This window comes from Tupaia chinensis, unplaced genomic scaffold, assembly GCF_000334495.1.
Source record: "Tupaia chinensis unplaced genomic scaffold, TupChi_1.0 Scaffold144171_2, whole genome shotgun sequence".
NCBI lineage: Eukaryota > Metazoa > Chordata > Mammalia > Scandentia > Tupaiidae > Tupaia > Tupaia belangeri.
Genome location: NW_006204028.1, coordinates 275,828 through 302,465, shown reverse-complemented (window position 1 = coordinate 302,465; position 26,638 = coordinate 275,828). Strand labels below are relative to the sequence as shown.

General features: G+C 46.3%; 1 protein-coding gene and 3 pseudogenes across 3 annotated transcripts in view; all 4 read right to left on the bottom strand.

Annotated features, from left to right (window-relative positions):
• Positions 1-764: 764 nt before the first annotated feature.
• Positions 765-2,472, bottom strand: LOC106733594 (60S ribosomal protein L10-like; annotated as a pseudogene).
• A 1,843-nt stretch (positions 2,473-4,315) lies between these two features.
• On the bottom strand, positions 4,316-5,353 carry LOC102475908 (protein NDRG3-like; annotated as a pseudogene).
• A 12,555-nt stretch (positions 5,354-17,908) lies between these two features.
• On the bottom strand, positions 17,909-21,021 carry LOC102475508 (dr1-associated corepressor pseudogene; annotated as a pseudogene).
• Positions 20,891-26,638, bottom strand: part of CALCOCO2 (calcium binding and coiled-coil domain 2) — a 40,063-nt gene continuing 34,315 nt past the window's right edge. For all 3 annotated transcript variants that reach the window (XM_006166142.3, XM_006166141.3, XM_027767331.1), the window contains exons 13-15: positions 24,158-24,287; positions 22,449-22,477; positions 20,891-21,912 (exon numbers count right to left, since the gene is read on the bottom strand). In XM_006166142.3, the coding sequence (XP_006166204.1) occupies positions 21,745-21,912; positions 22,449-22,477; positions 24,158-24,287 (327 nt within the window). In that variant the 3' untranslated portion in view covers positions 20,891-21,744. The remainder of the gene's footprint in view (positions 21,913-22,448; positions 22,478-24,157; positions 24,288-26,638) is intronic.

Here is a 26,638-nt window from a genome sequence, read left to right as displayed (position 1 = left end):
CACTCTTCCAAACGCTGGATGCATGGGAACCCTTAAGTCTGGACAACAAAGGGCTGAAATGGACACAATGCTATTCTCAGAGAAGGGAAATTGGCGCAGAGAGCCGTCCATGACTCTGCCCAGAGTCTTGCAGCTGGTAAGTGATGGAGCCAGAGCGGCCTGGCCTTGGGAGCAGCACTGCTAGTCACTACGCTCTTCGGCTTCTGGATTTAATCTGCAAACAACCGTGATATGGGTGACACTTCCCCTGTGAAGGAAGAGGCAACCGCGCATTGGTAAGTGCCTTGCTCAACGTCTCAGCCAGGTAATGGCAAAGCCGGGGTGCCAGGCAGAGACTCGAGGGTTGAGCAGAGCGTGCTCAGACAGGTGGGAGATGCAAAGGGCGGAGGGTTCTGGAAGCTCTCCTGACTCCCTCAAGTTGTCCTGCTCCTTTTCCACCCTTCGGCCCAGAGCATTCGGTGTCTCAGTACGCGCTGTCCTTGCCCTGGATATGCCTGACTGCCCCTCACACTGACACTCTCTGAGTGGCTGGGCCAGGCCTCCCTCCAGTTTGGCACAGAGCGTGTCTGGCCGTAGCCAGCATGTCTGTTTTTTTGAGTGGGCCTTTCTAGATGGGTCACGACTGTTCTGTACTCTGTGTGCCCCAGCCTTGTCACACCTCTCAGTGGTCCCCCACAAGCCTGAACTTTTTTTTTTTTTAGGCAATCAGAAGTTAAGATTTATTGATGACCATGATTAAGGAAGGGGCAGCACAGGATGAACCCTCATGAGAGCAACGCTCGCCACCTGTCCAGGGACCACAGCTGGGGATGTATTGGACACCACAGCCACCAGGGACGAGGCGCTTCTCAGCCACCATGTCTTCACATTCATCAGCATTAAACTTGGGAGAGCCCCACTTCTCTGAGATGTGGATCTTCTGCCGGCCCTGCGGAGGCCTCCGTCACATGCTCCTTGTTCTGCACCTTGGTGAGGATGGACATGATAACCTGGCCAATGTGGACCCTGGCTACCGTGCCCTGGGGCTTCCCAAAGGCACTCCGCATACCTGTCTGGAGCCTGTCAGCTCTAGCACAGGACACCTTGTTGATGCAGATGACGTGGTAAGGGTGGAGCTGCACTCGGATAAGAAAGTCATCTTGGGACCAGCAGTTAGCGTAGTGGCTATGTCGCTGGACTCCTATGTACCGACCACAGTTTGAGTCCCGGACCCGGTGGCTTAAACTCACACCAGGCGCGTGTGCATGTGTGCCCAAGATCCTGAGAGGAGAACAGAGGAGAAGGGATTGCAGCGTGGCCATTCCCCCTGAGGGGGGGGATTTCTCGCTTTCTATCTCTCTGTCTCTCTCTGTCTTTCTGGCAAGTGCACGCGCCCTATAGCAAAAAACCAAACAAACAAAAAACTCACACCAGGCCCGTGTGCGTGTGTGCGAGAGAGAACCAAAATTCTGAGAAGAACGGAGAAGGGACTGTGGCGCGGCCATGGGGGTGGGGTGGGGTGATGATTTCTTTTCTCTTGCTCTCTTGCTCCATCTGGGTCAAATTAAAATAAATAAATAAAACAAACAAAGTAATAAAAAAAATTATTGGGACCAGCAGTTAGCGTAATGGCTATGTTGCTGGACTCCCATGTAGGTGACCGCGGTTTGAGTCCCAGACCCAGTGGCTTAAACTCCCGCCGGGCGCGTGTGTGTGTGTGCCCAAGATCCCGAGAGGAGAATGGAGGAGAAGAGACTGCGGTGTGGTATTCCCCCTTGGAGGGTGATTTCTCACTTTCTGTCTCTCTGTCTTTCTGGTGAGGGCACGCACCCTATAGCAAAAACCTAAAAATAAAATAAAATTAAATTAAAAAAATGCGGGCAGCCTCCAGGGCCTCCGACAAAAGCTGCTCATATTCATCTGACACCATGTGGCCACAGAGTGGGAATTCGTCCTCTTTTGCTTTCTACCACCCCAGGTCAGAGATACGGATCTTGGCGTCTGGGACACCTCGGCAGAAGCGCGACTTTGGGTTCAGCTTGTTCTTACAGTACCGGTAACACCGGGCGCGGCCGCAGCCATGGCTGATCTTTGGTGGTGCGCCCGAGGCAGGGCCAAGCCTGCACTTCTGCAGTGCTGCTCCTCCTGCCCAGAATACCTTTCCTTTTCAGTACTCCCTGCTAAACTCTTTTTTTTTTCTTTAAGAACTGTTTTATTTAACTTTATTTATTATTATTATTTTCCAGTTTGGTCAGTCAAAGAGAGAGAGAGAGAGAGAGAGAAAGCAAGCCGCCAGGTCCGGGACTTAAACCGTGGTCAGTCATATGGGAGTGTCCAGTGCCTCAACCACCATGCCACCTGCTGCTCCCTCTCCCTGGTAAACTCTTAAACTCCTTTAATATCCAGCTTGAATGTCACCTCCTCTGTGATGCCTTCCTCTATTATCCAGGACTTACTCTGTTTTCCTAGGTGTTCCTTGAACTTGGTACACATATCTACGCAATTCGATGGACTGAATTTCAATCGTGTGTTTACGTGTCTGTAGTTGCCACTGCAAAATGGCGACCTTCTAGAGGGCAGGGATATGTGTTATTCCTCTTTGCTTTTTTTAAAAAAATATTTAATTCACTATCATTATTTATTCACTATCATTATTTTCTTTAATTTGACCAGAGAGAGACAGAGAAAGTAAGAAAGTAAGCCACCTGGCTCAGGACTTGAACGACAGTTGCCTGTGTGGGAGTCTAGCACCCTAACCACCATGCCACCTGCTGGCCCCTTCCTCTTTGTATTTACCACCATACAGGTGGTGCTGGGTAAGGCTAGGTGGTCAAATGTGGTGGGTGGATCACAGTCTGGAAGAAGAGGTGGGGTCCCTGCCTGCATCTTCCTGGAGCAATCCCTAGAGGGCAGTCTCATACCATGCTTGGCTTCTCTAGCCTCTGCCCAGTTGCTTTTTCTACCATCGGCAGCTCCGATAGGAGGGTAGGTGGGTAGATGGATGGACGGATGGATGGGAGACTGGCATGATGGGTGGATAGACAGGGTGGATATAGTTCAGCTAGACTTTGGAGCTGTTAAGTTCTGGGACTTGGGAATCTCACCAAGCCCGCTTGGGCACTGGATCACCAAGGCCCACCCCTTAGACATGTGGTTTGGGGCTTAAGGACAATGGTTCAAAATGAAAAAAGAAAACTGCAACATGGAATTGGATAAATATTTCAATATTGGATGGTGGGAAAGTCATGATGCACTTTTGGATAGAAAAAAACATAGAAAAATATACCATGACTTTTCCAACGACCCCAATAAATGACTCCCAAATAAAATATCAGCCCATCAACTGCAACTCAACTAACATACGGCTTACATACATAAGCTACATTTCAGGTGGGACACAGTGCATGTTAACATGTGTGAAACGATGTGGTCACTCCTAAAGTGGCAGGGGCCATTGAGGCCCTTGAGAAGGCTGTGGAGGAGCATGAACCTGAGCCCCAGACTGCCCCCGAGGGCTCAGGGCACTGCTCCTTATCTGCTCAGGCGCCCTGAGTCTGAAGTTGCTGATCCAGGCCCCCTTGTTCTGCTGAGGGCTCTGTAGCCAAGCCCACAAAGCATTCAGTAATGCAGGCTGCCCTCGACCGCCATCTTTCTTTCCTTCTTCTCTTTTTCTTTCTCTGTCTCCCTCCTCCTTCTCCTTTTTTTTTTTTTCTTTTAAAATTTTTTAAAGAATTATTTTATTTGGTACCAGCACTTAGTGTAATGGCTATGTCACTGGACTCCCATGTAGTCGACCGTGGTTCAAGTCCCGGATATGGTGGCTTAAAACTCACACTGGGTGCATGTGCGTGCGTGCCCAAGATCCCGAGAGGAGAATGGAGGAAAAGGGATTGCTGCATGGCCATCCCCCTGCCTCGGGGGGTGTGATTTCTTGCTTTCTATCTCTCTGTCTCTCTCTGTCTTTCTGGCGTGCACACACACCCGATAGCAAAAACCTCTCCAAAAAAGAAAACAAAAACAAAGACAAATAATTGTTTTATTTCACTTTATTCATTGTCATTGTTTTATTTTATTTTTTTTCTTATCAGATACATAGTTGGGGGAGCACAGGAAAAAGCTGGCAAGAGGCGATATGGAGATCCGATCAGCTAAAGATGCTGGAATGTTACAGTAACGGCACGTAAGTGGTTCTTGGTACATACGAAAAAGAGGGTGGGCAGGCAGAGAGGATGGCAAATCCAGGCTACCAGAGAGGTTCAGTGGTCATGCATGAGTTAAAGGTAGCCGAGGCCAGGTTACTGGACCAAATGTTATATTATGGAGGGGTCACCTGAAGAAGGATGGACTTGCATGGTCCAGGGGAGGAGCAACTGCTTAGCAGGACACCCCCATGGTCTGGTGTCTTTCCAGGACGTCAGGGGACTCACAGGACTCTTGAGTCCCATCTGACCGAGTGCTGGTGACAGACCGGCTGAAGGGACTGTCTCCAGGGCCGATGCTACTCGAGGTGGAGTGAGTTCGAGATCAGGTGAGGCGGGTCATGCTGGCAGCTAGTATGTAGCCTGTTCCCTGCAAAAAGGACTTGAAGGCCTTGGTGAGCTTCCCAGGCTGAACTGCTTGGGGCAGGCCTGCAGTCTGCCATCTTTAGTAAAGTCGTATTTACAGGGTTCAGGTGGGAATTGCATTCAACCACAGCCTCCACTGCAGGCGGACTGTCCCCACTACCCACAGTGTAGAACACTTGAATGTTTTTAATCTGTTACCGTTTGGGCCCAGTACGGATCTTTCCATCTCCAGGTCTCTACGTCCACTGTAGGGACCCAGGAGGAGCAGCGTGTTTTCCTGGTCGCTGACTTAGGTCATACGCAGGCTGTAGGCCTGACTCAGGTCCCGGTTGGCCTGCAACGCCTCCTGCCCAAAGTGACGAGCCAAAATAACGTCCACGACAGGGGTTGCCAAGCCCGAGAGTTTGGAAGCTGCCCAGCCAGTCCAGCCTTTCGCACGATTCCTTTCCTCCTTTTCCCCATCCTGTCAGGATTTGGGGCACCCATGGGACATTGTTCAAGCCATGGTCGGTCCATACGTGGGATCCAGTTCCCTGTGCACAGCACTAAATAACTATGCTATGGCACCAGCACCAAACCCAGTGTTTTTGTTTCTTTCTTTTTTGTAAGTTTTCCTAGAGGCCATGTGATTTGACTAGAGAGAGAAAAATCACCCCTGAGGAATGGCCACACACAATCCCTTGTCCTCCATTCTTCTCTTGGAATTTTGGGTATGCATGTACATGTGCTTGGCATGTTTTTCAAGCCGCTGGATTTAGGACGCAAACCACAAAGTCAGCCCTGTGGGATCTAGCCACATTAACCTCCATGCTACGGGCTGGCCGTGTTTAAATTTTCTTAAAGTTTATTTATTTATTGCTTCCGTAAGTGAGTGTGAGAGAGAGAGAGAGAAGAGAGAGGGAGGGAAGGAAGTACCTCTAGCAGGGTCTACATGCCACAATCCACGACCAGCCTCAGCCGGCCAGGATCGTGGGTATGTGCTGGTGTGTACGGGGAGGCCTCGGAACACAAACCCGGACTTTCCTCATGGCTTCAGCATCACAGAGCATTGTATTACTACTGCACCACGTGGCTGGCATGGAACATTTATCGAGAACTTTCAATAAATGTGTCAGGCACAGTTCTAGATCCTTTACACATTTTAACTGCTCCAGCTGAAGTAGGGACTATAATTATTCCTGACATTTTGCAAAAGGGGAAACCAAGGTCCAGTGCAGTCGGGTGTCTTGTCTAAGGTTCCTGCCAGACAGGCTGGTTCCAGACTCCAGGCTCTTTACCACGATGCTCTGCCCTCCTGCCTACTGTACAAAGGAGCAAGGTGCGGGGCTATGCAACTCAGGGCTGCGACCAGCCCCCTATGGTAACAGTTAGGCATTGTGCACAGAAAGCCAGATCCCACACGGCCTACCATGCTGTGAATCTCAGCTCTGGTGGCTTGAAAAACACACTGGGGGCGGGGGGCAGCGGCAGGTGGCATGGTGGTTAAGGATGCTGAACTCCCACATGGCCAACTGCAGTTTGAGTCCCAGACCTGGTGGCTTTCTTTCTTGCTTTCCCTTTCTCTCTCACTCTGTCACTCTCTGGTCAAATTAAAATAAATAAATAAATAAAGTAAAATAATTCTTTAAAAACAAAAAACAAAAAAACACACACTAGGTACGTGTGTTCGTGCCCAAGATTCTGATGGCTAGAGGAATGGAAGAGAGGGACCAGCAGATGGTGTATGGCTACATCACTGGACTCCCACATAGTAGACGTGATTCGAGTTCCAGACCCGGCGGCGTAAAACTCATGCAGGTGTATGTGCATGCCCAAAATCCCAAGAGAAGAATGGAGAAACGGAAGAGAAGGAACTGCAACATGACCACACCCCACTGGAGAGGTGCTTTCCCTAGCTCTTGCTCTCTCAGATTCTGGTGAGCGCACGTGCTGACAATTGAAAAACAAACAGGGACCAGCAGTTAGCGTTAATGGCTATGTCGCTGGACTCCCATGTAGTCGACCGCGGTTCGTGTCCCAGACCTGGGGGCTTAAAATCATGCCAGGAATGTGTGCGTGCATGCCCAAGATCCCGAGAGGAGAATGGAGAAGGGATTGTGGCGTGGCCATCCCCTCTGGGGGATGATTTCTCGCTTTCTATCTCTCTGTCTCTGTCTGTCTGGCAAGCGCATGCACCCTATAGCAAAAAAACTCTAAACAAACAAACAAACAATCCCAAAAAACTCAGGGCCAGTGACAGGAGACAGAGTGGGAGGGAGGGCTGTAGCCGACTGTGAGGTACGCGAAGGAGGTGAAATATGGACAACCCAGTCGCAGGTGTGTGCGTGTTCTCGAATGCGTCCTCTGTAGGAGACCAATGCCGAGTTCCCATCAAAACTGCTGACAGCATACCCCCCAAATATCATTTCCTTAAACGACATTTTGTCCAAGCGTTTTAAAATGTGCAAACACAGCCAATGTGCACGTAGAGGTTTTCCCTGTGACCAGCGTCGCTAGTCTGCTAGTCTGGGGACCACGCTGTAGAAAAGGATACGAACAAGGTTAGGCCGTGTAGTGGGACACACAGCGTGGACTTGGTCAGAGGCTGAATTAAAGAACAGAAAGGAAACCTTCCGGTCCCTAGTATAAATCTATGCGGGTCTTTTGGACCAGATCAGGTTTCCTGACTCAGAGGGAAATAATCGAGACACGTTTATGGAACTAGAATGATTCCATTTGGAGAAAGAAAAATTGTAAGGAGACAGAGCATTTGTAAGTAGTGCTTGGGCTCGGGATTCAAATCCTAACTCTATTACTGCATGATCTTGGATAATTTATTCACCTTCTCTAAGACTCAGTTCTCCATTTGTCATAGGGCGGGCGCCACCACGCCCCTCAGTTCTCCATTTGTAAAATGAGTTTATCATTCATCCTTTTTTTTTTTTTCTTTCAGAGAGATTTTTGCTTTAGGGCATGTGCGCTCAGCATAGAGACAGAGAGGGACAAAGAGACAGCAATAAATCATCCTGGAGGAGGGCCATCCTCCATTCTCCTCTCGGGATTTTGGGCAGGCACACACATGTGCCTCTTGTGAGTTTCAAGCTACTGAGTCCGGGACTAGTTAGCTACATGGGAGTCTAGCCATGTAACCATTACACAATCTGCTGGTCCCTATCGTTGATACTTTTCATCATTAATTATTCATATATATTTTGATTTGGGGATCAAAATACCAGATACGAAGTACTTAACACAGTGCTTATCATACAAGCACTCAATGTCTGTTATCTTGTCCACGTTAAAAGGGACGATTATACTTAAAAACTTGTGAAGGAGTTGAGGGCACGGCAGGCGGCGTGGTGGTGAAGGTACTGGACTCCCACGTGGAGTCCCAGCTTGTTCTCTCATTTTTCCTCTCTCTTTCCCCCTCTGTCTTTCCCTGGTCAAATTTAAAAATAAATAAATAACTATTTTTTAAGAGATATTTTTGCTATGGGGCACGTGCACTCGCTGGAGAGACAGAGATGCAGAAAGTGGGAAATCATCCCCCAGGGGGATGGCCATGCCACAATCCCTTCTCCTCTTGGGATTATAAACTAATTGGGATGATAAACTATTTCTTTAAAAAGAAAACTTTAGAGGATAGCTCTCATGTTAAATGTTATCACAATTTTTAAAATTATTTATTTATTATTATTATTATTTAGTTTGCTATAGGTACATGTGCACTCAACAGAGAGACAGAGCAAGAGAGAGAAAATAGAAAGCAAGCTGTCAGGTCTGGGACTCGAACCACCAGGTAGTCCAGCACCTTAACCATTATACCATCTGCTGGCCCTTATCAAATTTTAAAAAAGTGTTAACTCAGAAAAAAAATAAAATAAAAGGAGATATCAGCAGGTGGACAACAGCCACTGAAGCAATCCTATTATTTAAGATGTATTAACAAGAACTGAGGAGCCGACAGGTGGCATGGCGGTTAAAGGTGTTGAACTCCCACATGGTCAACTATGGTTCAAGTCCTGGACCTAGTGGCTCCTTTCTTACTCCCCCCCGCCCTCTCTCTGGTCAAATTGGAAAACAATAATAATAAATAAATAGATAGATAAATAAATAAGTAAAAAATAAAATAATTCCTTAAAAAAAAAAAAAACCACTGAAATTTAGGGACAGGAAGAACTTCAAAATAACAAAGAGTGTGAAGCCCTGAGCCAACTGTAAAAGCTCTTCAGTCTCTTCCCAAGCATGGTGTGCATCTCGGGGCGGTCATTTCTGGAGGTGGGGCTTGGACAAGATGCTCTAATGATAGGCAGGCCTGTTCGGCTTTAGAATCCATGGAAGCTGCTAGACAGTGCCCCTCCAGATGCCCTGCTGGGCACTGCCTGGGGTTTCTGTCCAGGAGAGGGAGCACCTGCATTTCTAAGATCTCCATGAATAGCTCTTTCCTGGACCTGAGTAAATCTGTTTTAAAGGTACATTGGGTCTTTTGCTCCCTGGCTGCTTGAGGATATTCCACCATCATGAATGACATAGTAACTATCCGAACCAGGAAATTCATGACCAGACTACTTCAGAGGAAACAAATGGTCATTGCTGTCCTTCACCCGGGAAGGCAACAGTACCTAAGACAGACATTCGGGAAAAACTAGCGAAGATGTACCAGACCACGCCAGAGGTCATCTTTGGATTTGGGTTCAGAACCCATTTTGGTGGTGGCGAGACAACTGGCTTAGGCATGATTCACGATTCTTTGGATTATGCAGTGAAAAAGAAACCCAAATGTAGACTTGCAAGACATGGCCTTTATGAGAAGAAAAAGATGTCAAGGAAACAGTGAAAGGAACGCAAGAACAGAATGAAGAAAGGCAGGGGGACTGCAAAGGCCAGTGTTGGTGCTGGCGAAAAGTCGAAGGAGTGAAGATTCTGCCAAAGGCCAGTGTTGGTGCTGGCGAAAAGTCGGAGTGAAGATTCTGCACTGACTGTCTGCAGGGATTGTGCAGATTCTTCATGAGAGGATTAATAAACTCGAAAAGTTTCATGTAAAAGAAAACAGGTACATTGGGCTGGCCCCATAGCCTAGTGGTTAAGTGAGGTAGCTCCTCCTTGGTCGCTTACAGTTTGAATTTGGTCCCAGAGGCTTGTAAAGCATGCTGGGCACACGTGCATGCATGCACACAATCCCTACAGGATGGAGACATGAAGGAGAAGGGATTACAATGTGCCCATGCTCTACTGGGGGGGGAGATGCCTTCTCTCTCTCCTCCTCTCTCTCTCTTGTGAGTGCACATACTCTCTGGCAATTAAAGAAAAGTACAGGGGGTGGCAGGTGGTGTGGTCATTAAGGGTGCTGGATTCCCACATGGTTGACCTTGGTTCGAGTCCTGGACCTAGCAGCTTGCTTTCTCACTTTCCTTCTCTCTCTCTCTCTCTCTCGCTCTGTCCCTATCTGGTCAAATTAAAATAAATAAAGGTAAACAAAATAATTATTTAAAAATAAATAAATAAATAAATAAATAAAAGTATATATTGGGACCAGTATATGGCAAAATGATTATGTCACTGGACTCCTACATGATCGATGTGGTTCAAGTCCTGGACCCAGCAGCTTAAAACTCATGCCTAGGGGACCAGGAGTAGGCGTAATGGTTATGTCGCTGGACTCCCATGTAGTCGACTGTGGTTCGAGTCCCGGACCTGGTGGTTTAAACTCATGCTGGGCATGTGTGCATGCGTGTCCAAGATCCCAAGAGGAGAATGGAGGAGAAGGGATTGCAGCGTGGCCATCCCCCCTGGAGGGTGATTTCTCGCTTTCTGTCTCTCTGTCTGTCTGGCGAGCACACACGCCCTATAGCAATAAACCTCTCAAAAAAAAAAAATACAAAAACAAAAACTCACACCGGGTGTGTGTGTGTGTGTGTGTGTGTGTCCCAAAATCCTGAGAGGAGACTGTAGGAAAGGGATTGCAGTGTGGCCAACCCCCCAGAGGATGATTTTTCACTTTTTTTTCTCTCTGGCAAGTGCACACACTCTACAGCAAAAATCTCTCTAAAAAATAATAATAATAGGGGCCAGCAGGTGGTGTGGTGGTTAAGGCGCCGGACACTCCCACACGGCCAATCATGGTTTGAGTCCTGGATCTGGTGGCTTGCTTTCTCACTTTCCCTCTCTCTCTGTGTCTCTCTCTGATCAAATTAAAATAAATGAATGGGGTCCAGCATGTGGCATGGTGTTTAAGGGCACTGGACTCTCAGCCAACCATGGTTCGAGCCTCAGACCTGGCAGCTTGCTTTCTCATTTTCCCTTTTTCTCTCACTCTGTCCCTCTCTGATCAAATTAAAATAAATAAATTTTAAAAATAGTTTAATAAAATAATTCTTTTAAAAATTAAATTAATAGAATTAATGTCTTTAAAAATGATATAAAATAATAAATAAATAAATAGAGAAAGTATTTATTAATATTAAAAATACCTCCTGGACCCCAACTTAAGTCTGCCCACTGTTCAACATTGACAGTTGCTTCTCTTTGGCTGAGGGGGAGCTGAACTGCAAAAATTCTCAGAAGGAAAGAAGAGAGGGAGGGAAGGGTGAAGTTGGGTGAGGCAGCAGGGGTGGAGTCCCCAGTGATAGGGGATGGGCCTGAATCTGAGCCTGGATGTCACTAGGGCCTCTTAAGGAGGATGTGTCCTGACCGGAAGGTCAGCTGGAAGGCTGGGCTAGTGGTGAAGAAAGGGTTACTGAGCACCAGCTAAAGGGATGGCGAGTGGCCAGTGGTGAGTGGGGAGGCAGGCTCTGGCCAAGCCATTCTTATCTTCAGGAAAGTTTAAGAGTCATTGTCACTTGCCGGAATTTCCTGAACCGAACTTTATTGCAGACAGGACAGAACTCTGGATGGGAGGAAGTTGGCCTGGGGCTCATGCCCACCCTTCTCATTCCTATAGTCGGAGGGATGTTTCCCCAAACAGCACAGGGCTAAAAAGCGAATCCCTGGCTCAGCCTAGGCTGGTCGCTGCACAACCTTCATTACCCCTCATCCTCACTAAGCCCTGTCTCCCTCCCCTGTGAGAGGGAGTAATAACAGCACTTGCTTAGAGTACGGACTCAACGGGTGTGGCTTACATAGCACAGTAAACCATGAGTCCTGTGGCCAGAGATTTGCACTGGGGGAAGAGACAGAGAACAGCCTGTCCCTGTTCTTGGGAGCCAATTAGAGAACAAACACAATATGTCAAAAGAAATGCTATTGGCTGCCTGTTCTAGCCAATGGTGAGGAGCAGTTTCTAGTGAGCCCTTGTAGTAAAGATACATTGTCATGCTTTGCAATGGCTTTTTCTTCCTGGTCTAGCCTATGCTAGTCAAATGAACCTGAAATCCTGCAGGCTTACAGCAGGAAGCAGCAGTCAGGGGCAACATGGCAAGCAGGGCATTGGGTGAGAACATTTGTGGGCCCACTGGCAGATACTGTGGACCAACCGTTCAATTAACTAACGCGCAGAGGGGAACGGCAGCAGGCAGCAACGAGGCTGTGCCTGGAAAGCACCCCAGCGTCCAGAGGTCCCCCTCCACACTCCCTGCGCATGCTCTCCTGGGTCCAGAGCTCAGTCTCTGGCTAGAGATGGAGCCTCAGGAAGGATTAGAGGAGGGTGCCTGTACCGGAAATCAAGGCAGGTTCGTGAGCAAATACAGGTGCACACATGGGTAGTGGTTTTATTTTTTCCAAAGTTCTCTTATATGTAGAAACAGCTGGATAGAAATCTTAACAGTGATTGTCTTCGGTCCGCATGTTATTTAAACGTTCTACTTTATCCATTTCAGATGTTCTTTTATTATTATTATTGCCAGAGGGTACACGTGCTTGCCAGAGAGAGACAGAGAGGGAGAAAGCACCCCCCAGAAGGTGTGGTCATGCTGCAATTTCTTCTCCTGGATCTCTCCATCCCGTGAGACTTTGGGTACACGTGTTTTTTTCAAGCCATGGGGCATTTGAACTGTGGTGGGCTATGTGGGGTCCGGCCCCCTTTGCCATTAGGTGACAGGGGCAGCTTTCAAATGTTATGACCCTAGATTTGTTTTGTTTGGCTTTAGGGTGCTGGCACTTGCCAGGGAAACAGAGATAAAGAGAGGGAAAGCACCTCCAGAGGGGATGGCCACACTGTAATCTCTTTCCTTCGATCTTCTCTTGGGATTTAGGGCGCACACACATATGCACCTGGTGTATTTTTTAAGCTGCTGGGTCCAGGACTCCAACTGTGCAGCCAGCCATGTGGGATTCAGCTGCTTTAACCATCACACCACCTGGCTGGCCCTGAGCATAAATTAGCCTTTTTTTTTTTTTTTAGAAATTTTTGCTTTTGGTGGGGCTGGCAGGTGGCGTGGTGGTTAAATCCACTAGACTCCCTCATGGCCAACTGCAATTCAAGTCCTGGACCTGACGACTTGCTTTCTCACTTTCCCTCTCTCTTTCTCTCTCTCTCTCTGAACAAACTAGAGAATAATAATAAAGTTAAATAAAATAGTAATTTTTTTTAAAAAAAGAAGTTTTTGCTTTTGGGTGCATGTGCATGCCGGGGAGACAGAGAGACAAGAAATCTCTCCCTGAGGGGATGGCCACGCAGCAATCCCTTTTCCTCCATTCTCCTCTTGGGATCTTGGGTACGCACAGACATGCACCCAATATGAGGTTTAAGCCACCGGTCTGGGGCCTTAAACTGTGGTTGACTATGTGGGAGTCCAGCCACATGACTTTTAATGCCATCTGCTGGTCCCAAGGCCTTCAAATTTGATATGCCTAAAATGTGACTTCCTTCTTAGAAGGCTCTTCACCTGAGTCTGAATCTTAGTGATTATCTACTCTACTCTTCCCTCTTTATTTATTTTTTTGAGAGGATTTTGCTATAGGATGTGTGCGCTCACCAGAAAGACAGAGGCAGAGAGACAGAAAGTGAGAAATCACCCCCCAGGGGTGATGCCCATGCCACAATTCCTGCTCCATTTTCTTTTCGGGACCTTGGGCACGCCTGCACATGCGCCTGACATGAGTTTAAGCCACCAGGTCCAGGACTCGAACAGTGGTCGACTACCTGGGAGTCCAGCGACATAGCCATTACGCCAACTGCTGGTCCCCTCTTCCCTACCTCTCTGTAGTGGAAAAATGGTGCCCCCAAGAGAGATGTCCACGTCTTAATCTCCAGGTTTGTGATTATTATTTGCTATGGCTAAAGATGACATATACATCATATTTGACAAAAGACTCGTGATGAAGTACCTTTATTTCTTTTCCATAGGACACACACCAGAGACAGAGACAGAGACAGAGAGGGAAAATGAGAAATCAGCCCCCATTGGGGATGGCAGTGTCACAGTCCCATCTCCTCCATTTTCTTCCTGAGATTTTAGACACGCACATGCACCCAGTGTAATTTTTGAGCTGCTAGGCTCAAGACTCAAACCATGGAATCCAGTGCCTTCACTACCATGCTGCCTACTGGCCATGTGTCTTTGGGGGGCCAACAGGTGGCATGGTGGTGGGGGCCCATGTGTCTCGAGGGGAAGAGGTTCTTTTTTTTTAGTTGTCCATGTGGGCTCTAAATCCAATGGCAAGTATCCTTATAAGAAAGACACAAACTAGAATTAGACTAAGAGATGCACATTCTTTCAAAACATGACTCCTCTGGAGAGGAGGGGATAGCTTAAAAGCCCAGAGCTTGGGGCCAGCAGGTAGTGTGGTGGTTAGGGCGCTGGGTTCCCACATGGCAAACCACAGTTCAAGTCCAGGACCTGGTGGCTTGCTTTCTCACTTTCCCTCTCTATTTGGTGAGCATGTGCTCTAACACAAACTTTAAAAATAATAAAGTAAAATAATTTAATAAAGAGAAAAACACCCAGAGCTTTGTTGGTAGCACCATTTTACATTGTGTCGTCCATTAGACCACGATGTCAGCCTACAGAAGGGGACAGAGGCAGAAAGGTGGGAGATGTCCATGCCACCTGTCCTCCAACCCTGGTGCTGCGAGTCCAGTGGCCTGGGGTGCTGAGGGACTCTTATCCTGCCCCTTGGTCGGCTCAAATGAGCTCATTGGAGGTGACTCGACTGGGTCGTGTCCCTTCCAGTACAGAAAGATTACTTTGCACAATTTATTCTAGTGCTTTTGCTTGGAAGTCCTTTGCAGCCTGGGTCTGCTTCTCCTTCCTCACTCTTCCCTCCTCCTTCACACAGCCCCTAAAAAAAACCCCCAGACCTGCCCGCCCTCTCCCCCCGCCTTCTTCCTCTCCTGAAATACCCTTCTGTAAGATGGCGTCACGAACATGGGCTGTGACAACACCTGAACACTGAGTCCCACAGCCCTGTGTCCTCGGTTTGCAAGACGATGCCCTCACCTTTGTCGGTATCCCTAACTTGACTTTATGGGTCATACCCAAGGCTCTCTCCCCCAGCAATCTGGGTTCTCTGAGGGCAGAGAGAGCGTCTTCACTGATTTTGTAGATTTCCCAGGAGAAGAACTTGTCTTCTAATTTTAAACCCTGGCCCAGTACCAGCTTTGCACACTGGGTGCTCAATAAATGTTGATTGACTGAGTGAACAATAAACACAGTCCCCTGGAGCGCCACATTCTTTCAGCGGGGAGAGAGTAATGACATCAGGCAGAGCAGACAGGATCTCTTAACGTGATTACCTGGGATTTGTGGGCTCATGCCTCTTCCCCCGACTTTATTGGGTACATCCATCAACACGGAGTAGACACTCCCAGAGACCACTGACGCTGGCCAAACGGCAGGCCACGGCGAACCGGCCCGCCCCTTAGTCCTGATTCCATCTCAGCCATGCAGCTGCCTGCAGACCACGCTGGGCGGGCAACCACATGGCTGTGGCAGAGGCTGTCCTGGAATCACCACGCTGGGCGTGCGGCCACACGGCTGCAGCAGAGGCTGTCCTGGGATCACTCCTTGCTCGGGACAGCAGTGCCCAACGGATGCGCTGCAGCTCCCGAGTCGCCCTCTGTGAGCCAACGTTTGACCGCAGTAATCGTTTTAACCTTTTAAAGCCATTACAGCTTGAGGGCCAGTTCTAGGTCCTGCTAATTGAGGAAGCTGGATCCCACATGACTGCCTGTGTGACTCGAATATAGGTCCTTTTCCCTTCTCCTCCTCTCTGGTAAGTGAATTCCCTCTGGCAATGTGTGTGTGTATATATAACACACACATACATTTTACTTATACTTTTAACTATATAATTCAATGAGTTTTAGTATATTCAGAATTGTACAATCATCACAATTTTAGAGTGTTTGAAAATAATTTTATTTTTTAAAGAATTATTGAAATTTATTTTTTAAAATGACCAAAGACACACACACACACAGACACACACACACACAGGTAAAGTGAGAAAGCAAGCCACCAAGTAAGTCCAGGACTTGAGCTGTGGTCAGCCACTTGGGAGTGTCCAGTGCCTTAACCACCATGCCACCTGCTGGTCCTAATTTTACTATTTTTAAAAATAATTATTTTATTTAGCTTTATTTGACTATTTATTTTAATTTAACCAGAGAGGGACAGAGAAAGAGAAAGAGAAAGTAAGAAAGCAAGCTGCCAGGTCCAGGACTCGAACCACAGTCGGCCATGTGGGAGTCCAATGCCCTTAACCACCACACCACCTGCCAGCCCTAATAATTTTAAAATATTTAATTTTATTATTTTAAAATTTGACCAGAGAGGGAGAGAGAGGGAGGCAGGGAAATTAAGAAAGCACGCTGCTAGGTCCAGGACACTAACCCTGTCGGCCACGTGGAAGTCTAGCACCTTAACTACCACACCTCCTGCTGGCCCAACATTTTTCCCTAACGGTCTACTTCAAGAGAGAGAGACCCCCAACAAGGCCATCATGCAGTAATTTGCCCTCAGCCTTAACCGATCTAGATCACAGGTGTGTGTGCATAGGTGTGCATGCGCTCCTCGCATATACAGGAAGACCTCGGGATGTGAACCCAGGACCTTCCCATGTGGCCACAGCATTGTGGAGCATTGTGTTACTGTTGTACCACTACGGATGGCCTAGAACATTTTTTTTTACTCCCCAAACTCCACACTCATTAGCCATCATTCCCCATCTCCCCCCAATTCTAGGAAGCCATTAATCGATCTTGTCACTGTGTATCTGCTATTCTGGACACTTCCTAAAAGTGCAATCACACAGTATGATGTGGTGTAGCTTCCTCCACTTCCTGTCTTCCAGGTTCATCCAAGCTGTGACACGCGTCAGTACATCATTCCTTTTTATTGCCATTGTATGGATATACTGTATTTTATTTATTCATCAGTTGATGAACACGTGGATTGTTTACTTTTTGCAAGTTATTTCTCCATGTTTCAATTTATTAATCTATAAAAATGAAGAGTTAACAGTTGCCTTTTCTGTCTCAAAGGATATACAGAGATATATGAAGAAATACATTCTAAACTGTAAAGCACATGGATGTAAAAACCTTGTAGTATTTCTGAGATCAACTAAGGAGAGCGAGCCCTGTGGTTGTGGCCTGTTGTTGGTGAACTCCAGGCAATAAGGCGAGTGTGTCTTTGGTTTCATCTCTGTGCAGTCGGTGCTGCTTTCTCCTAGGTAATGGACTGCACCTAGCGCTGGCCTAGCAGATAGGCTACATTTGTTGCTAGGAGACCAGGTTAGAGTACGCTTAGCTCAGTGCAATCTACTACTGCTGTAGACAAGCATTCAAGTCACAAAGTGCTGTTTGAACATCACGGCAGTCACATTTTATCCCAATTTTAAGCATGACTGAGGAAAAGCTGAAACTATAAGGTGTTTTTTTTTTTTTTTTGGAGAGGTTTTTTTGCTATAGGGCGCGTGCACTTGCCAGACAGACAGAGAGAGACATAGAGACAGAAAGCGAGAAATCACCCCCCAGGGGGGATGGTCACGCCGCAATCCCTTCTCCTCCATTCTCCTCTCAGGATCTTGGGCACGTACGCACACGCGCCCGGCGCGAGTTTTAAGCCACTGGGTCCGGGACGCGAACCGCGGTCGACTACGTGGGAGTCCAGCGACATAGCCATTACGCTAACTGCTGGTTCCCGAAACTATAAGGTGTTCTTAAGGGCCCACATTCACCACCTTGCCAACTCTTTCTGATTTTAGTCTCTTACACACAGCTCTTTATTATTTTTTTTATAGTTTTTTTTTTTTTTTTCGCTATACTGCTATAGGGAGCATGGGCTCACCAGACAGAGAGAGACAGAAAGACAGAAAGCGAGAAATCCCCCCCCCGGGGGGGGTTGGCCATGCCACAATCCTTCTCCTCCATTCTCCTCTCAGGATCTTGGGCATGCACTTACACGCGCCCGGCGTGAGTTTAAGCCACCGGGTCTGGGACTTGAACCACGGTCGACTACATGAAGTCCAGCGACATAGCCATTACGCTAACTGCTGGTCCTATCACACAGCTCTTTCACACTCTCATTTTCCTGGGTCTTTTTTCCCATCACCTAGCAAATGTGTGTGCTAAGGTAATGTAAAAAAATTGTTTGCTTTCATTAAATTTTTAAAAATAAACTTTAAAACAGCTCTACCTTCTTTCCCCCAGAGCATCTAAAACCAACCAAAATGGGGTATGGCCTGGGGGGCAGAGGGCACTAGGAGTCATAATCCTCTTCACCCTCTGTGTCAGGCGCTAAGGGGCCTGGAGGTGCCGGAGGCCAAGGCAGAGTGGAGGCAAAGGGCATGAACGGTGTCGGAGGGCTCTGAAAATGGGCAGCGGGATGGCTGGCCTGGGGTGAGGGCTGCACGGTCTCCTCTCCCCCATCAGTACCTGTATCCTGACTCATCCTCCTGCTGAGTCTGTCCCCACAGCTTCTTGTCCTTGCCCTTGCTTCCCATCCCACCATTCTTCCGAACCCGCTGCCAGGCTTCCGACCCCTGTGAGCACCCTTGTCCCCATCCATGTGGTTGTCTTTCCCATCTCCCTGCATGTCAGGCACAGATGCCACCAAGTCCTTCAAGAGGTCAAACTGCTGCTCCAACTCAATGTACTGCTTTAGGTGGGATGTGGTTATGGTCTTGGTGTTTCTGGACTGGGTCACCTGGCAGGCCTTCTTCAAAGCTACTCCAAGAAGAGCTCAAGCGCCCGGGAGATAATGACAGGCGCAGCTTCCGCCACCTTCCCAATCTCTTCGACCGACCCTCTGCATGGTCTTGATCCGTGCCAGAGGGAACCGTGCATTGTACTTCTTTGGCGTTTTGGGGCCTCTCTTGCTGCGCCGGGCCCAGTGCTGCTGCTCCCGGCAGCCTCCCGGCCCCTGGGCCTCCAAAATATTTTAATATTAGATTGAGAGAATTAATTAGGAAGGAAACCTGTTCCTGTAAGTACAAGGATTAAAAAATCCACGTGCCCAAGATCCTGAGAGGAGAATGGTGGAGAAGGGCATAGCCACCCCCCTGGGGGATGATTTCTGTCTGTCTCTGTCTTTCTTGGGAGCGTGCACACCCTATAGCACAAACCTCTCAACAAAATCCAATTAAGATACAAGTACTGGGCCCAGCAAATGGTGTGGTGATTAGGGCACAGGACTCCCACATGGTGACTGTGGTTTGAGCCCTGGACTTGGCAGCTTACTTTCTCACTTTCTCTGTGTGTGTCTCTCTGGTGAGTGTGCATGCCCAGTAGCAAACTGAAGAATAATAATAATTATAAATAAAAATTAAATGAAAAAAAAAAAAAAAGAAATACAAGTACTATTTGCTTCTGGTTTTTTTGTAGGTATTTTACTGCTATAAAATGTGTGGCTGATCATTGTTTGCCCCAGGCCTGGGAGTCACTTCAGGCGCATCTGCTTATGTGCCCCAAATCTCAGAAGAATGGAGAAGTGATTGTGGAGTGACCATCCCTCCTGGGGGTTGATTTCTCACTTTCCTGTTGTCTGTTTCTGGCAAGAGTACACACCCCGTGGCAGAAGCCTAAAAATAAAAAGGGAGTGGAGGGAGGACAGGAGTGAAAGCTAGGGTGGAGAGTGGATATGTCAGAGTGATGGTTTCCTTTACCACTAGTAGCTGCCTGGAGCATAATTTCCTCTTCAAAGCCTTGCTAAGAGCAGCTGGGGACAATGAACAGTGATTAAAGATGCTTTGTTTTACACACAGCAAAAAGGATCATTAACACCTCAATTGGGTTTTTACCAAGCCCAAGGAAGGGCTCCTGCTGCTGTTGATAATCACAGTAACCCTCAGGGTTGCAGGGCCATGGGCTGGGTAATTCACCAGAAATTGGTACTCAGGATCTGCTGTTCCTCTCCATTCACGTACTTAAGAGGGACTAGGAAAAAACAAACGAAACTCCAGTTCTTGCCGGAACTCTCTGGGGAGCACAGACATTTCGTAGGGAGGAAGGGTATGTTGCAGAAAAACTCCTTTATTACCATTACCCTGTTACAATTTTCCTACTCTAGAGTTAGTGTTAATGTCACAACTGATTCTTACAGGGGCAAAAGGCTTATGAGTCCAAGAGACAACTTATTAAAAACGTGATACGGGAGGAGTAGTATGATTTTATCGAGGGAGAAATAAAGCAAGAAGCTGTGACTTGGACAATACAGTTAGTCTGGGGCATAACTTGTCATATCAGGGGAAACCCCAGTAGGAATGAGGAACAATGGCGGTTGTGACCTTATTCCTGTCATCATGTTTCACATTGTTCACAAATTTTTGTAGAAGTCTCTATAATGACAGCCTGGGAGTCATTCCCATTTGTTCAGTCCCTGAGGACAGAGAAAATCAATTGCTTTCTTGTAGTTCAATTAGGCAAATCTGCAAGGAAGGCATTGAACTTAGTTCAAAAAGGTTTTTAAAAAATCTACACTGCTCCTTTTAAAAAAATGCTTGGATAGACAGAGCAAGAAGTCAGGGCCCCAGATTTCTTAAACTAATGCTTCATGACGTCCCTGCTCTCCACCTCAAAGTAACTGCCAGGAAACTGCTGGTGAATAGTCAAAGGGGTGAAGAGAAGTCATTGGTGGGGTCTGCCATTCCCATAATCCATTCGATCACACTCTCCATAAGCTTAAAAATAACAGACCACTGGGGTCAGCATGCTGCATGGTGGTTAAGGTACTGGACTCCCACATGGTCAACTGTGGTTTGAGTCCTGGACCTGGTGGCTTGAATATCACACTAGGTACATGTGCATGCATGCCCAAAATCCCAGGAGAATGGAGGAGAAGGGATTGCAACTAGTCATCCCGGCTGGGGACTGATTTCTCACTTTCTCTCTCCAGTGAGTGCATATGCCCTATGGCAAAAACCTGCCAAAAAAGAGAGAGGGAGAGAGAGAGAAAGAAAGAAAAAGAAAAAAAACACACACTGAAGGCTTATTTTAAATTACATAGGCCCCCAAAATAGAAGTTATTTATTTTTAGTATTAATAAGAAATTAACAATAATTCTCTTTATACTGACTTATCCATATTCAAACTCACCTGCTCAGAAAGTTGCAAATGCATACAGTTTCTAATGACTCCTATTAACTATTAAGAAAGAACTTATGACAAAAAAATTATGTGCATAGGAAAAATCAAAGAGTAGAAAAATGCCAATCAGAGATATCCAGAGAGAAAAGAAGTCCTCCTGTGACTGAATTACTATTTCCTGTCAGTGGTTCAGGAATAAGATTCTTCTTTTGGGAGCTGAGAAATAATGACGAGAAAACTTTTGGTACTGGACATCTGAGTTCTTTGCTGTGCCATTTTTGGCTCTAGGCTAATACAATCAGCTAGAGAAAGAGGCCAGAGGAGGAAGAAATTCTCAACCTCTGGTCCATCTTTGGCCTCACGGTTCGGACTGAGGACTGTGTTTAAATACACTGGAGGTCTGACCTTGAATGATAGCAGGACAATTTGGAAAACCAATCACTTAGTAACAGTCCTGTAGTGACTAGCCCGGTCAGTTCCTTCTGAGGGTCCTTGTACTAGAGCCCTTTGGAAGAATGCGCACCATATGTGGGAGACTGATATTAGATTTACGTGCTTAACAGTAATAACCCACGAGGATGGAGGTTATTAACACTGTCCTTCAGATAGTCAATGTGGCTCTACCTGTAGGGGCAGCAAGGCTGAGTAATCCCTAATAATTTCAGATTAGGCAGAATCCTGACTCATAACTCACAGTAGAAGATACAGGTTCTACTATATAAAATCTTAACAGCATGGATCCAAGAGGCTGGGGCGTTATAAAGAATGGCAGAACACATGGTCTTCAAAGATCTGTTTCTCTCTTGCTGGGAAGCTCTTGTCACAAATTGGACAATTCAGACAAAGGGTCTGCTGTTCCAAGACATGCTCACAAACATCATCGGCACAATCTGACAGACAGTTGGGGCATTTCTTGAAGGGCAGCTGGGAGGAAAAGTAAAAAGGTCAGTACAAATGGAAGTGCTATGTGGCAGGAGCCAGGTCTACCTTGTCTTCCACTCAACTCTCGGGACCTGGCATAGTGGTAGATGCTCAAGAAATAGTGGCTCAATGAGCAGGTTCATATGTGGAGACACTCACTGGGGCTTTCTCTAATCCTAGGATTAAAAGGGCGTAATAATGCTGCAGTCAAGGTGGCATCTGGTCTGGAAGGGGCAGTGCAGTCCAGCACTTGGGTGGCAGCTGAGTAGCTCAGGCTTCTCCCTAGTCATGCTACCTCGTGCAGCTCCCAGGTGGAGATCCTGAACAGAACCTGAGCAGAATGCTGCTGCCGGGCGAGCTGTGCTTGCCTCTCCCCACCTCAACAGGCTGGCTCAGCCTCGGGCCCTTAACAAATGCATCTGGCTGAACCCTGAAGTTATCAAAATGAGCCAGCATCCCTATAGTTCTCCAAAGAACTGGGGTAGGAAGGGAATTTTTGGCAAAGATTTGATATGGACTGTCTCATGGATAAAACTTACCAGACTTGGAGCAGAACTTTCTTGGACACCTGAGGGGAATTAAAAAAAAAAATCATTCAATTAAAAGGTATCATCCCTAGGAGATCTTCCAAATGTGTTCTAACAGATATTTTCTGTAATCTTCATTGTTCCCTTTCTCCCCAGGGCCTTAGGTCCTTTCTCTCTTGCATCCATTATTTACTCCCAATGGAAGGAATTCTAGGACCATGATAAAGCAAGAGAGGAAAAAATAATGTGTTTCCAATAAACCTGTGTATATGTTATATAATCAGCAAAAATCAACAGACCTACTTTCAGAGTGGAGAAAATACATTTTTTAATAAAAATAGTAACAATTTAATAAGAACACAGCTTGAGAATAGATTTTAAGACTGCATCCAGCCAAACAGCTATTTCTCAAATTAATGGCTTAAAAATATTTTTAAAGAACAAATAAATTTGTTCCCCTCCCTGTTGCAAAAATCTGGTTGTGACTTTTAGGATTACACTGCTGCTTTAAATTGTCCAAATCAGCAAGTGGGGTTTCAAATTACTTCTGGAGATGAGAGAAAAGCTCCCTATTTGGCAAGGACATGCGACCAAGTCCTTGAGTGACAAGGTTGTTTTATACCCTACTTCCTGCTCCCTTAGCTGGAGTCTTGGTGGAGCACGCTCCTGTTCCATGGCCAGACCATCGGGGTGGATGCCGAACCGCAGCATAACGGCCTCTTGTGCTTCCATTTCCAAACCTTAATTAGTGTCCGTAGCTTTGTATGTGTATATCTTCTACATAAAGACATTCCTCTGATTTATACATTTGGAATATAGCCACGGGACTCAATTTGTGTCTGCTGCCTCTAAGCAAAAGATCTGATTTGCGTCTTCTGGATTCAGATTTATTTCTCAATTAACACTTCTTGCCTGGCAATCTTTCTGTTGGGTCCTCAGCTTCTGCCCAGCAAGTCTTAACAATGAGGCTGGTCTTAATTAGCATCTCAGACAAAAAAAAATTTAGTAGGGAAAAGGGATGCAGGCAGGGGCCTTCCAGCTAGAGTGGCAGAGCTGTCTTACCAGAATACGGGTTGCCATAAACAAGTCCTGGGTTTTGTCCTGCAGCTCCTTGATTTGAAGTGGTGTACGGCAAAGAGTCAGGATCCAAACCCATGTAACTCAGCAATCTGCTGTTTTCCTTCTTCAAAAGCTAAGGACAGAGTATTTATGAACATACTGAAAGGTAACAGTATAGAAAGCCCACCAGGAGCTGACTAAAAGAATCCATTACTGGCAGTTCTCAACTAACGATGTGACACTGAAGAACTCTAATAAGTGAGAACCCATAATCTTCAAAAGGGGAAGCAAAACCCTCAATATTTCATACATCTGAGTTCTTCATATCTGAATTTTAAAATATGTTTACTAAATTTTGTTTATATTAACATAACAAAGAGCCTTGGGGCTGGTGTGTCGTGGTAGTTAAGAGCTCTGGACTCCCACATCACCGACCGCGGTTTGGGTCTTAGACCTGGCAGCTTGCTTTCTCATTTTCTCTCTCTCGCTCACTCTCCCTCTCTGGTCAAATTAAAATAAATAAACAAATAAATAAATACATAAATCATACATATATGTGTGTGTGAGGCTGGTCTTAATTAGCATCTCAGACAAAAAAAAATTTAGTAGGGAAAAGGGATGCAGGCAGGGGCCTTCCAGCTAGAGTGGCAGAGCTGTCTTACCAGAATACGGGTTGCCATAAACAAGTCCTGGGTTTTGTCCTGCAGCTCCTTGATTTGAAGTGGTGTACGGCAAAGAGTCAGGATCCAAACCCATGTAACTCAGCAATCTGCTGTTTTCCTTCTTCAAAAGCTAAGGACAGAGTATTTATGAACATACTGAAAGGTAACAGTATAGAAAGCCCACCAGGAGCTGACTAAAAGAATCCATTACTGGCAGTTCTCAACTAACGATGTGACACTGAAGAACTCTAATAAGTGAGAACCCATAATCTTCAAAAGGGGAAGCAAAACCCTCAATATTTCATACATCTGAGTTCTTCATATCTGAATTTTAAAATATGTTTACTAAATTTTGTTTATATTAACATAACAAAGAGCCTTGGGGCTGGTGTGTCGTGGTAGTTAAGAGCTCTGGACTCCCACATCACCGACCGCGGTTTGGGTCTTAGACCTGGCAGCTTGCTTTCTCATTTTCTCTCTCTCGCTCACTCTCCCTCTCTGGTCAAATTAAAATAAATAAACAAATAAATAAATACATAAATCATACATATATGTGTGTGTGTGTGTGTGTGTGTGTGTGTATGACAGAGTCTTAAATCTCTGAATACATACCAACTGAAGGAGGTTACAAAAGTTGTATGAATATAGGAGGATAGGCAAGAGTTATGTTAAGATTGAAACATGGGCTGGGGGCTGGCTAGCAGATGGCATGGTGGTTAATGCTCTGGACTCCCACACGGCTGATCACAGTTCAAGTCCTGGATCTGGCAGCTTGCTTTCTCACTTTTCTCTTCTCTCTGTGTCTTTGTCTGATAAAATTTAAAAATAAGAAAATAATAATAGTAATGATGATAATAAATAAAATTAAATAAACGATGAGTCCTGGACCCGGTGGCTCAAACTCATGCTGGGCGCGTGTGCGTGCGTGCCCAAGATCCCGAGAGGAGAAAGAAGAAGGGATAGTGGCATGGCCATCCCCCCTGGGGAGTGATTTCTCGCTGTCTCTCTGTCTCTGTCTGTCTTTCTGGTGAGCACACGCACCCTATAGCAAAGACCTCCCCAAAAAATAATAGTAATAATAATAATGTGTCTAGCAGATGGCATGGTGGGTAAGGGAACTGGAATCCCACATAGCTGTCCACGATTTGAGTCCTGGACTTGGCAACTTACTTTCTCACTTTTCATCTCTTTCTTTCTCCCTATCTGGTAAAATAAAAATAAATAAATAAATAAATACACAAATAAAATAAATACAATTGAAATAAGTTAATTATTTAAAAAAATAAAAAGATTGAAACATGGGCTGGTCCCAGGACCTACTATTGGCTGAGGAAGCTGTATCCTACATGGCCTACCATGGCTCAAATCCCAGTCCTGGAGGCTTGAAAAACACATAGACCACATATGCATGCATGCCCCAGGTCTGACAGAATAGAGAAATGGAGGAGAAGGGACTGAAGGGTAACCATGCCCTACTGTGGAGTGATTTTTCGCTTTCCCTCTCTCTGCCTCTCTCTGGTGAGCACACATACCCTCTAGCAATTAAAAAAATAAAAAACCTGAGGAACCAGCAGATGGCATAATAGTTACATTGCTGGACTCCCACACTGTCAAGTGCAGTTCAGACCCTGTGGCTTAAAACTCATGCTGGGCATACGTGTGTGCACACCCAAAATCCCAAGAGGAAAATGGAGAAGGGATTGTGGTGTGGCTGTTGTCCCCTCGGGGGGGGGTGGGGTGTGATTTCTCGTTTTCTATCTCTCTGGTGAGAGCATACACCCTAGAGCAAAAATCTCTCTCAAAAACAAACCTGAAACTGTTGTATATTACTGAATGCAACAAAATTTCACAATAAGTATTCATCTGATATAATTTTCCCATCTTTTCTATTTTATCCCATCAAATGGATACACCAACAGAGAGAGTGAGAGGAAGGAAGGTGGGAAGAAGGCAGTGAGAAAGAAAAACGCGAGATATACATGGTATAGACAGCATTTAAAGTTCTTAGAAAAACAAAAATTAGTAAACCACCCTTTAATATCTTAAGAGGGCTTTACCACAGTTCTTAACAAAGCTTCCAAATACCACAGCTTTTCCTTGGTGGTGCAAACTGTGTATGTGCCCTTCTCTCTCACCATCAGACTAAACCAGGAGAATAGGAATTCCAAACCCAAGGTATACTTTCAAACTGAAGGCTAGATTAATAAACTTAAAAAAATGAGATGGGGGCGTGGTAGCGCCTGCCCTATGGCAAAAAATGAGATGGTAAATTTATGTTGTACGTATCTGTGTGTGTGTTTGTTTATTTAGTCCATGAGTGAGGGAAACAGAAAGAGAGAGAGAGACTGCACCTCACTGGGATCTTAGTGCTGGGATCCACCTCCAGCCCCTGCCGGCCTGGGTTGGGGCATATATGCAGCTGGCAAAATCAGGGAAGTCTCTGAACTGAACTAGGAACCCTCGCACATAAGACTGCCTTGT